Source organism: Aphis gossypii, chromosome 1, assembly GCF_020184175.1.
Source record: "Aphis gossypii isolate Hap1 chromosome 1, ASM2018417v2, whole genome shotgun sequence".
Classification (NCBI taxonomy): domain Eukaryota; kingdom Metazoa; phylum Arthropoda; class Insecta; order Hemiptera; family Aphididae; genus Aphis; species Aphis gossypii.
This window is the reverse complement of record NC_065530.1, coordinates 81653925-81666482: the sequence shown is the minus strand read 5'-3', so window position 1 is coordinate 81666482 and position 12558 is coordinate 81653925. Positions and strand designations below refer to the sequence as shown.

General features: G+C 26.8%; 2 protein-coding genes across 2 annotated transcripts; both read left to right on the top strand.

Moving 5' to 3' along the window:
- Nucleotides 1–1109: 1109 nt before the first annotated feature.
- LOC114124973 (probable 28S ribosomal protein S25, mitochondrial) lies at nucleotides 1110–1942 on the top strand. The gene is made up of 2 exons (XM_027988436.2): nucleotides 1110–1494; nucleotides 1579–1942. The coding sequence occupies exons 1-2, from the start codon at nucleotides 1262–1264 to the stop codon at nucleotides 1847–1849; spliced, it is 504 nt and encodes a 167-aa protein (XP_027844237.2). The 5' UTR covers nucleotides 1110–1261; the 3' UTR covers nucleotides 1850–1942.
- A 5939-nt stretch (nucleotides 1943–7881) lies between these two features.
- On the top strand, nucleotides 7882–12280 carry LOC114124976 (40S ribosomal protein S7-like). The gene is made up of 5 exons (XM_050197808.1): nucleotides 7882–8049; nucleotides 8181–8354; nucleotides 9356–9537; nucleotides 9777–9927; nucleotides 12173–12280. The coding sequence occupies exons 2-5, from the start codon at nucleotides 8181–8183 to the stop codon at nucleotides 12248–12250; spliced, it is 585 nt and encodes a 194-aa protein (XP_050053765.1). The 5' UTR covers nucleotides 7882–8049; the 3' UTR covers nucleotides 12251–12280.
- The last annotated feature ends 278 nt before the right edge of the window (nucleotides 12281–12558 follow it).

Below are 12558 nucleotides of genomic sequence, written 5' to 3'. Positions count from 1 at the left end.
AAAATGTAGGTAAACAAATGATCATAATAAGTAAATAATGTGAATGACGTGATATAATATGAATTATGATCACTCTGTACATAAAAATTAGTTTAGTTTTTTGTTACATGAGTTTTAGTTTCAGAAATTTTCTGTAAATATACTATTGCTTTAATAAATTAAAAATAACTCAACAATTATATAATCAGACAATAATCTGATAAGATAATCTATAAATCTGTACATGCTTATGTATACCAATGTCCAATACGAACAAAGTAAGTTTGAATTTAATACATTCAATAAATCATTGACATCTTTAAGTATAAGCGAAGGAGACGGACAATTTTATCTTAAATCGGATGTAACAAAAAACTACACGTATTTTTGACATTTTTCAACTGCTGTAGATACCTATAACAACTTTTTTGAGATATTATACAATATTTATATCACATTTTTAAACCTTGGATATCAATCTATTTAAATTGAATATTTTAAATTTAAAAAACTGACTAATGATTGAAACCTTCAAAGAAAAAATCTGGACACGCTACAATTACTGGAGTAACAGTTTATAATAAATAATAATATACTCGTATACAGATTACAGTCGTACATTCATATAAATGTAAAATAATATATATTATTGCAACCATAATTATTATTATTTTGTCTTATTAAATTTACCTGCTAATACTCATTCGATAAACTTTTGGTTTTCTATTCAAAAGCTAATAATAATTCACTATTACACTATGTTTTGTATGAATTTTGTTAAGACAATTAATACACATTTTAATAATCATTAAAAAAAAACCCATAACGCGATGGAACGATTGCTTTGAAAAATACACAATGTACAAACACTACAAACGTTAAACACATAAAAAATCATTTTTTCATGACACACGACTACACGAGTTCACAAAATATAAAAAAAAAGTAAACCGTAATTATAAAAAAAACAACTTAAATTTAAATTTCGTTTGTTACCACCATACACCTACCATAAAATAGGTATGGTTTGTATACCACGTTAACTTGTACATGTATTTACCAAGAACAGACCAGTGATACCCTTATCTTTTTTTTTTAATGGTTATCACACGATGTAGATATCTTCTCTACATCGTGATAACGATTTATAAATTTATAATCAACTAAAAATTAAATAAATAGTATGAGCAAAAGCCGAAACACTTTGAATTTTTAAATAGCTTGGTTAAGTTAGTTTTTGTTATTACTTTTAAATCGTCTAGTAGTATTGTACATTTAAGCTATGCCGTTCATGAAAGGTGCTGCTCCTATACGGAGAACTATACAATATTTGGAAGCTGGTAAGATAGTGTTTAAAGACCGAATTAAAATTGTATCAATTCACTACAACACATTGGGTGAAAACCATCGTGGCACCCGAGATTTTGTATTTTGGCACCTGCCTCAAATTCAATTTAAAAATCCCGATGTTCAAGTACTGACTCTTAAGAACATGACACCAACGCCATTTATAAGGTATGCATATTTTCATTCATGATAACAATTAAATATAACCTTTTACATAAATATTATATTATAATTTATTATATATTTATTTAGATGTTTCATGAATGATGGTAAAGATCTGTTGATTGATGTTGATAATCGTGACAAGGATCGAATCCATGATCATGTATTAGAAGTTCTTGGAAAACCAAAAGAAACACTCCAAATGGAAGCCATGGCTAAAGAGAAAAAAGATAATATTGCCAATTTTGGATACATGTGTGAAAAACATTGTATGTGTGAAATTTTTGGACAAGTTCCGTGTCCAGCTGTTGTACCATTGCCTAAATCTTGGAGGGGCAAATACAAAAATGAGGAATCATAATGTATAACACTTGGTTTTATGTAAATACTTTTTTTGTTATATTAAGGTTTATAGTCACAATAAAATGGAGTTTTTCTCATAAACTGTTTTAAATATGGTTTGCATTTTATCATACCACAAATATTATTTAATACATATTTTTATCCTTTTTAAAATATACTATTATTTTCATACATTTGTAGGCATAGCGTAGGTGCATAAGATTTTACAGGGAACGCTAGTATATTTCAAATAACTCAATTTAACCTCCCTCCAAAAAGTCATAAATCTACATTTTTTTTAAATAAATTTTCACACAATTACAAAATAAAATTCACATAACAATAATCAATTTATATTTATAAATACAATTATAATTTTACCATTAAAATGTATTAATATTAGTTTAAATTATGTGACATTTTAGTCTAGTTCTAATCTTCGGTCAAAAGAATATACATTTTTTAACTCATCAATATGTTAGCTTAACAGTCAAAATATTTTAACTAATTTCTGTTTATGATAAGATTAATAAATTATACCTAATTAAAGAGTCAAGAACAAAATATCAGCTTGCCACGCTAACCGCAGAGGATGTCATGGCATACCCATTACCCAGCACCTCCCCCCACCACTACGCATGTCAATGTTAGTAGCTTTAAGTTTTATAGGCTATCATTTAATAAAATTGGAATTTTTTTTTTCTGAATAGTGAATTTAAATTATTTGAATGTTTGCGTGGAAATATACCATATTTGACACCCATATTATAATAATTATAATTATAATTCTTATTATCTATTTATGTTTTATAGCACAAGCGGGGCTGTCTTCATTATTTTAATTAATCTTTATTTTTTAATAAAATTTGGAAACAATAATCATTAATATTTTTATATGAAGAATATTAACTTAATCAATATTTCCTAATATAAACCATTTTTTTTTTGCATTTAGTTTAAGAGAACAGTTTAAAATCCCAGTCCTATTTTTGAACTAAATTGTACATTTTTATATAAGTAGGTAGGTAACATAATTTTTCTTACTGCTTTTCATAAACAATTGTACCTACATAATATAATAATTTTTGGTTCAACCAATTGTTACTTGCAATAACATATACAAATCTTGAATGATAGCCAATTATCTATAAAATCATGCACCAATTCTATAAATATTTTGGAAATCATTATATAAATAGATCAACAATTAAAAATAAAATATTAAGAATTCCAATAAAAGGAGCAGTGGTGTAAATAAGGGAATGCATGGAATGTGGCTGCATAGGGCTCAGAATATTGGGTGCCTTTTAGCTTTTCCAGCATACTGCATAAAAAACATTACCAAAAATATTTGTGTTGAAAATAAAAAAAATAATAATAATCAATTGTATATCTTCTTTCAACATTATACAAACGTTAACGATAAAACATTTATATAATATAATGATTATAAATTTCAATTACTATTGGAAATAAAAGAAAGAATTTAACTAAAAAACACTTTAACATGTTTCAGCTTAAATGGGATCATAGGATTGTAAATCTAAAAGAATTTATTTTACACCAATGTCCAGTAAACATTGTAGAATTTCATTAAAATACAAATTCATTGATCTAAAAAAGATTTCAAATTTATTTTTATTTTTAACAACTGTAATAATATTGACTTTAAAAGACACAGAACTTAGAGATAAAACAATGTTCATCTGATTTATCTGAACACTTATTGATTCAATTATTATTTATTTTATTATTAAAATGTTAAGAAGTGAAATAGAAAAAATTAATATTACAAAAGAATATGCCAAATTATTAATTATAAAATATTATTATAAGAGTAGTAGTTTTCTAGAAGTATGTTCATTATTAATAATCTTATTAACCATACATGTGACAATAGTTATAGCTGAGCAATTATTTTCAAATTAAAAATTATCATGAAGTACTTATATGGAATTCAATGATACAAGAATGGCTATCAGGTACACTATTTACAACTTTTCAAATTTAAAAGTTGGTAAAGTAAAATTTTAACTGTTAACATATACATAATATATAGCTATAATTTGTTAACAAATTATAATATATCTATGTATATTTAGTTATTTAATAAAATAAAAAAGAAAAAAGATTACTAAATTACACTACTATTATGGACATAATCTTTGTTTACTATTTTTACATTTTAACTAAATAGGAATGTGACCCTTTACATTTTTTTCCATTGGGCACAAATTCTTTTACTTAAGCTACAGAAAGGGAAGTAACAAAAAGTGTATAATTACGATTTATGATATGAATTAAGTACTTTAGATTATGAACTAGGTCAATTCAACAAAACTAAGGACTAACTTTAACGTACATTCAATTTAGCTGTAACAATAATAGTCAAATCAACAAAAAAGCCCTAAGGTACATAAACTCATGGTTCTTTATGCTATGTCTATGAATTGTGATGAATTATTTTGTTGTCTGACTTTTTATCTTACAATTAACAATTTTTCTGACTTAAATATCAATCTTTTTTTCAAATATCTTAAACTTCATTAACCTACATATTCCATTCTCTATTAACATAGTATTACGTTATATTTACATTTGGAATTATAATTTTGTAAATTAATTTATGTTATTCCTTCTAATATTTAACCAAATTATTCGATTTGTTCAAGTATAATACCTCCAAAATTATACAAATACAAATAGTTGTAATTATTTTTATTTAATTAATAAAAATAAAAAATAAATTATTGGTATGCATTATATTAATACAGTAGATAGTTTCTGTTATTGGACTTTTGATTAATGAACTCAATATTGTTTTCAAATGACAGATTTAGACATTTTGCACTCTTGCTGACAGCCAGATAACGTTCAGTTGAAATTACCATAGTGATAGTGGATGTCGGATACTGAATGATCACTTATTCACTTATACAGTTATACCTATAATACTTGAGGAAGCTGTCAGCTAACTGCTGAATGCCTGAGTTATCTTGATAACTTTGAAGCACAAACTAAAATCTTAGTTCGTTCTTAGAAGAGACTAATATCTTCCAGTTGACTCCCACTCATTAATTAATAATTACCATAACGTACCGTTACCATAATACCTATCGACAATATTCCTGCAATTTTGTAGAGCGTTAAAAGTAGTCTACGCAAAGACATATAACTTATAAGTTATAAGTCTATGAGTCTATATCTATTATAGATATAATACTATAATAGTGACTACTGAGTTTACAATAAAAATAAAAGTAGTAAAACAAAAAATCGCTTATAGCAGCGGCAACTAGTGACGAAAAAAAGTGGTAGACTGTGTAGGTTTCATTTGAGAGGTTGTTATAATCTTTAAAATAACGACGGTAGATTGCGCTGCTGTTATCGTTCACAAATATTATATTGATAGTAGAGCCATCAAGAGAAGACGTCTAAACGTCTTGCTTCAATGTTCTTTTGTGATATTATGTGAACTTACAAACTTGAACCAAAAACTTGAATTACATACTTATTCTTATACCACACACATAGACTTACAAATTTCATAAAATTGAATTTTTTTCTTTTACCTACCGCATTAATACAAAAGTATTTATAATCATTAATCAATGATATCACCTACATGACTATATTATATTTTATTATGGTCCTATTATATTTTTACTAGTATTATGTATTTAATTTTTTTTTTTGTCAAAAAACTAAAAAAAAACTTAAAATTCTATAACGATATGATATTTAATCAGACTAATTAGTTATATCAGCAATAATACAACTTTTCGATTTATTTAACACCATCACTGTTTTTTTTTTCAAATATCATAAAACTTGTATTCAAGAATTTTTCATTTAATTACATAAATTATTATAATGCTTATACCTACGGCTAGAGAGCCTGTATAATAAATATATATATATAATAATAATATAATATAATATAATAATATATATATTATATATAGGCTCTCTACCGCTACGGCTACATATATTTTATTATCAAACTTAGGTTCGTAAAAATTTAAGTGAAATAATTTTTATTATAATATTATTACACATTATTTTGATATTTATAGTATTAAAAACTTATTATTGACATTAGTACCTATAGTATTTTAATTTCTTTCTCTTCCCAAACTACTGCATTATTTCATTAATCCTTTGAGATTTGAGGCAATGAGGTACACAATAATATTAAGTTACGGCAGTTACGCATTAGTACGATTTGTACGAATACGGAATAATATGGATATATTTAACACAATAATACAATATCATAACATTTATATCATTTACACTTAGAAACTAAGTCCAGCCCATCAAATTCGGACTTAACTGCGACTGTGCCTAGTTTTCGGTACCTATAGGCTATAAAAGGTAATTAAGTACTAGTGTACTACATGTCTACATAGGTATAACCTAACCTTGATATCCTCATAGCCACATTTGTATAAAGCAAAACAATTTTTACCGATAACATTACTAATATTACATATTTAAATGTCATTGTGTGTATAAAATATTAAAATATAATGATACAATTGTATACGTTAAAAGATACAATTACCTAGGTACCAACCCACAATATTTTTATAAAGTATAACAAAATAACTAAAATCGCTATTCTTCATTTAAAGAAATATCTAATTTCGACCAGATTTTAACTTAAAATATCTGTATAAAAAAAAATACTGATAAGTGATTATAGGTAGGTACCTATATATTTTTAAGATTTTTTGATTAGAGTAAGATTTACTTATGACCAAGGCCGTATTAACGCATAGGCACTATAATAGGCACTGTACCTAAGGCCTACGAAAAATTGTGGCTATGATTTTATTGTTAAACGCAAAATGGTTTAATAGAGGGTGGTTCGTTTTATAGTTTTTGACAGTTTAATTATATAGGTATTATATATTTTGGAGTAAAACGAATTTTTTTTAGGATTTGCTAAAACTGTTATAAAAAAAGTTATAAGAGTTTAAATTTGATTTTTATGCTGTAAATGCGCTTATTGTACTTTTTAAAAGCTTTACACAGAGATTCCACACTTTTTCTCTCAATGATAAAGGTTTCTTAATAATTTAAATACTTGATTAAAATTAATGAAAATTATAACAGATGCTCAGTCTATTTTTGTAATAATATTACACTATCAAAGTATCAAACATGGCTCCAATAGTAGGTATTGTCCAATATCCATTTTCCATTGAATATCAGATATTTAGGTACCTGTGACTAGTCAGGCTATAGTAGGCAATTTTCGACTAAATAATATTACATTTTGATAAAATAAAAACGTCTATTTTGATCATTGAGTCTGTAATATTGGTAATTGTTATTTGTTAATGATTTTATTTGTGATTATTAATTTTAAACAATTCTCATTCACACATTACACCAAACAAACTACATGAAAACGAAATTGATTAAAATATATATGTATAATTATATAAAATAAAATTGAAAATAACTTTTTTAAATGAAAATTGTATCATACCTAGGTACTTATTATACAAAAAATATACACATTGTAGGTGTAAATGAAAATTTAATTCGTGGATATCATATTGATTTTTTAAAAAAATAATATAATATAGCGATCAGGTAATTGGTAATCAGAGCCGGATTAAGGTTTTTGCCGCCCATAGGCTAAAATAAATTTACCACCTAATTTACATAGGTAAAATTTGCTATTTCGTTTCGACCATTATATAAAATTTGTCGCCCTTTAATATTTGCCGCCCCAAGCTTAGCCTGTACAGTCTAAGCGGTAATACGGCCCTGTTAGTAATTAAATTAATGAAATGCCAAAAGTATTAAGTAATAATAATTGTGTGAATTAAACACAGATATATAAAAAATTTTATATATCTGTGGAATTAAATTAATTTTTAAATCTGTCTCGCTGAATTTTACAGTGAATGAAACTTAACCGTCGTAAAAGAAAGAACGAGAAACACCGTACGTCAGTGCACACTGCAGTACCGTGCCGGCGACGGTCTTCCGATCCATGCTTACCACTCTACAAGCCCGTCCCATCGGTTTTGGTGGGAGAGGGGTTAACACCTTACGGGACACGTACACTATACCATCGCCGAATTGTCGCCTCCACTCGCCGTTTCGTGTCCGGAACGCCAACCGTCTGTGGTTCTTTTGCACGTTTTTTCGACTTGACCAAGTCCTCGGACCATCATCAGAAAACCACCCACTTCCAAGGTACGTAATTATGTCATTCCGTTCGGTGCCCCGTGTTCTTGGCCGAGGCTCGACGTTTTCCGGGCGCCCGATCGGCCGATTCGATCGGATGAAAAATTTAAATAATAACACGCCGTCGTGCGTTTCCATAGATGCCTGTTCCCGCGCAATCCAAAATTGTCAAGAAGGGAAACTCTGAGCCCGACCAGTTTGAGCTTTCCATCGCTCAAGCCTTGCTCGAGTTGCAAAACAACAGCGACTTGAAAGCCCAACTCCGTGAGCTGTACATCACCAAAGCCAAGGAGATCGAGCTTTTCGGCAAGAAGGTAAGCAACCGACCACATTATGTTGGTCAAATGTACTTCTGGGGTTTGGAAGATTTATAAGTATGGATTGTAAATTTTCCAGTGGTCTTTTCTCACAATTTCTCCCTTAACCTATAAAATATACACATTTTTTTTTTGGCAGCGTTTAGATTTTTGCGTTTTGCCTATACTGTATAGCTTGTTTTCTAAATTGTATTTACTTACAGAACAAACGCAAAGGTCGAGGCGCTGCCAGACCACGAAGTCTACGATTTTACAATGCTACCGGCTCAAATTGGCCAGTCATAGGAAATATACTGAATGAAAAAAAAAGTGGTTAAGGAGCTAAATGAAACTATGTAGAATTTATGGAACTCCGGATTTAACCATGTGTGTGTAATGTTCTGCAGTTAGAATACCTATATTATGATTTTATGTAAGTTAATTTTCCTGAAATAAATTTTTTAATTCAATTAATGAAGTATGGTTAACATAATCTTATTTTTCTATATAATTAGGTAGGTAAATATAAATTAATTAAGTTTTAAAAACTGTTTATTTACCAGTCGATATAACGAAGTACCTGTTTCTGACCCGAATTTTCTTTCAATATTAATCACAGTCTCTTTGATATCTGTATTAAATTATAATCTTCAGGTCTGACAATTAACTATATCTAATTTCATTTTTTTTTTTATTTAGTTACCTTATTAGTGTATTTGTTTTAGTCATAACTTTTAAAGGTTACATACCTACATTTGTAATATTGTTATAAAAAAACATTAATATGTCACATTTACTACTACCTAATTGGTACGCATCATCAAATTCGTTGTGTTCTTATTCTCGTCCACAATGGTCCACACTGATGCCATATTAAAATTTTGGTTTTTGATATCTGTAGTAAATATATAATATACTACAGTCTTAATCTACTAAAGCCACACATTTTATTTGTATAACTTATGCTAAATATAATTTATTTTAAAATTGCATAACTTACTTATTTTTATATTTTTTAGAGCGTCATTATTTATGTACCCATGCCACAACGTGCTCAGTTCCAAAAAATCCAAGCTCGCTTAGTTAGAGAACTAGAGAAGAAGTTTAGTGGCAAGCATGTAGTATTTATTGGTGATAGAAGAATATTACCAAAACCTACTAGGAAAACAAGAACAAAAAGCAATCAAAAACGTCCAAGAAGGTATATAATTTAACATCTATTTATTAATATTGATTATAGTCTGCGTGTTACTAATGTATATTTAATTGATACATATAGCGTCTAAGCGGACATAAATTAAAATGTTTTCTATTCTTAAATTATAAATAATACAAAATGTATTATTATTATTATTATGTCAACAACAATATTATTAAATTATTATTGTTATTATATTATTTGTTTTATTAGAGTATTAATATCAAATTTAAAACTTTCAGTCGAACTTTAACTTGGGTGTACGACGCAATCCTTGATGATTTAGTCTTTCCAGCTGAAATTGTTGGCAAGCGTATCCGAGTTAAATTAGATGGAAAACAAATGATGAAAGTTCATTTAGACAAAACTCAACAAACAAATATAGAGCACAAGGTAAATATTAGTTGTTGTTATTATTATTGTTTCTAAATTACCAAATAACAGTTTCTGAAAAGTTTTTTATTTATTTGTTTTTTAAGTAAAATTAATTTTTTACAGTAAATAATAGAAAAGAGCACACATCTATGATTGTAATGTTAGTTAGTACACACTTGCGGCACTCTTTGCCGCGCAATATTCTTTTTAAGCATTTTCTATTTTTTTATGGCTAATTTTATATTATGTTTATCATCAAACTTAGTTTTATTTTATCAAAACTTGTCAGGAAAACAAGCTTATCCAGAATAATATGACGTATCACTTAAAAAAAAATTGATGAAAAATCAAAAATAATCGACACATTATTAGTAGTATATTAATGGCATAAAATATAAAACGTTATCTTAGTGGTATCAGTGGGCTAGTAACCATGTAAATTAAAATGGTGCAAATATGTGATATGCAGTGCCGCTTTGCGTGTACTTGTTGTAATATTTTACATAGCTATAATTCACTTTAAAATAATATCAATTACCTACCTAGATTATATTCTTACTTTTAAGTTTGCATGGATTTACTCCTTATATATTTAAGTTTAACAACTTAAAATGAATTTTACTAAACACTAATTTGTCATGTTGTATGTTTGTTAATCAAATTTGGGCATCCTCTTAAATTATATATTATCTTTTTCAAGTATTCAAATAATCATTTTATAATTCATGACTGACTTCATAAAAATTTTGATTGTTCCATTATTATCATTTTATATAGATTATAAATAGATTAAATTCTTAAAATATGCACTACAGCGCTCTTTACAGTTCAACATAACTGTCGAGTTCTATCCATGTGCTATATTAAATTGATTATAGATGATATTTTTTCATTCTATGCCTTTAGATGATTTTATTCATTTGTAATTTACATTTCCAACTATACAAAAAATAAGTTAAAATGGTAAAATGAGATGCACTACAGCGCTCTTTACAGTTTTGTATAATTGTCGAGTTCTATCCATGTGCTATATAAAATGATTAGGAATGATTTTTTAATCCTCTTAGTTTTGGGAAGATTTTATCCATTTTTAATTACATTTCAAAATTTACAAAAAAGTAGGTTTAAATGGTAAGATGAGATGCACTACAGCGCTCTTTACAGTTTTATATAATTGTCGAGTTCTATCCATGTGCTATATAAAATGATTAGGAATGATTTTTTAATCCTCTTAGTTTTGGGAAGATTTTATCCATTTTTAATTTACATTTCAAAATATACAAAAAAAATAGGTTTAAATGGTAAGATGAGATGCACTACAGCGCTCTTTACAGTTTTATATAATTGTCGAGTTCTATCCATGTGCTATATAAAATGATTAGGAATGATTTTTTAATCCTCTTAGTCTTGGGAAGATTTTATCCATTTTTAATTTACATTTCAAAATATACAAAAAAAATAGGTTTAAATGGTAAGATGAGATGCACTACAGCGCTCTTTACAGTTTTATATAATTGTCGAGTTCTATCCATGTGCTATATAAAATGATTAGGAATGATTTTTTAATCCTCTTAGTCTTGGGAAGATTTTATCCATTTTTAATTTACATTTCAAAATATACAAAAAAAATAGGTTTAAATGGTAAGATGAGATGCACTACAGCGCTCTTTACAGTTTTATATAATTGTCGAGTTCTATCCATGTGCTATATAAAATGATTAGGAATGATTTTTTAATCCTCTTAGTTTTGGGAAGATTTTATCCATTTTTAATTTACATTTCAAAATTTACAAAAAAGTAGGTTTAAATGGTAAGATGAGATGCACTACAGCGCTCTTTACAGTTTTATATAATAGTTGAATTCTATCCATGTGCTAAACTTAACAATTTGTATTAATTTGTTAAAAATAAATATTGACCAAAAAAAATATTTTTTCATATAATTTGTAATCTTTTTATTTCTAATTATTATATAAATTATAAGTAAAAGGTTTGAAATAAACATCTGTTTATTCTAACTAGTTGTATGTATTGAATTATTTCGTCTGCGTGTTACTAATGTATAATTAAAAATGATACAATTAGCGTCTAACCAGACATATATTAAAATATGTTAATATATTGTAAATATATCAATAAGCATTTTATTGATTTTTATTCTATTGACCGTGACATTTAGTATCTAGAACTATAAACTTATCAATTGTTCGTGTATCTTATAAAAATAAATATTTTTCTAAAAAACATAATTTTTTTGTTACAGGTGGATACTTTTGCATCTGTATACCGAAAGCTGACTGGCAGAGATGTTACTTTTGAGTTCCCAGAACCATATTTGTAAACTTGATTCAATAAAAACATTTTTGTTTTATTCATTATCTTTTTTTTTAACTACTGCGTCCTCTGCGAATTATGAGTTAATAGATACTTATTTAATAATTGATGCATTTTAATAAAATTTAGGTTTTAATTAAAGTTAATGTTAATTACACAATATATTTCATAATTGATCAACTCTTCCAAATATTAAAAAATTACCATATAAATTCAATAACCACAAAAAAAAATTATAATTTATTAGTCCATAGAAAATATTTCTAATATATAATTTTTTGTTGGTTGTTAGTTATTTAGTTACTGCTTATTATT

Bases quoted from the DNA above. Each gene is read 5' to 3' on its own strand.
- LOC114124976 (XM_050197808.1), top strand. From the start codon at position 8,181: ATGCCTGTTCCCGCGCAATCCAAAATTGTCAAGAAGGGAAACTCTGAG. The intron at 8,355-9,355 runs GTAAGCAACCGA...TATATTTTTTAG, and splicing joins TCGAGCTTTTCGGCAAGAAG to AGCGTCATTATTTATGTACC. The intron at 9,538-9,776 runs GTATATAATTTA...TAAAACTTTCAG, and splicing joins AATCAAAAACGTCCAAGAAG to TCGAACTTTAACTTGGGTGT.
- LOC114124973 (XM_027988436.2), top strand. From the start codon at position 1,262: ATGCCGTTCATGAAAGGTGCTGCTCCTATACGGAGAACTATACAATAT. The intron at 1,495-1,578 runs GTATGCATATTT...ATATTTATTTAG, and splicing joins ACACCAACGCCATTTATAAG to ATGTTTCATGAATGATGGTA.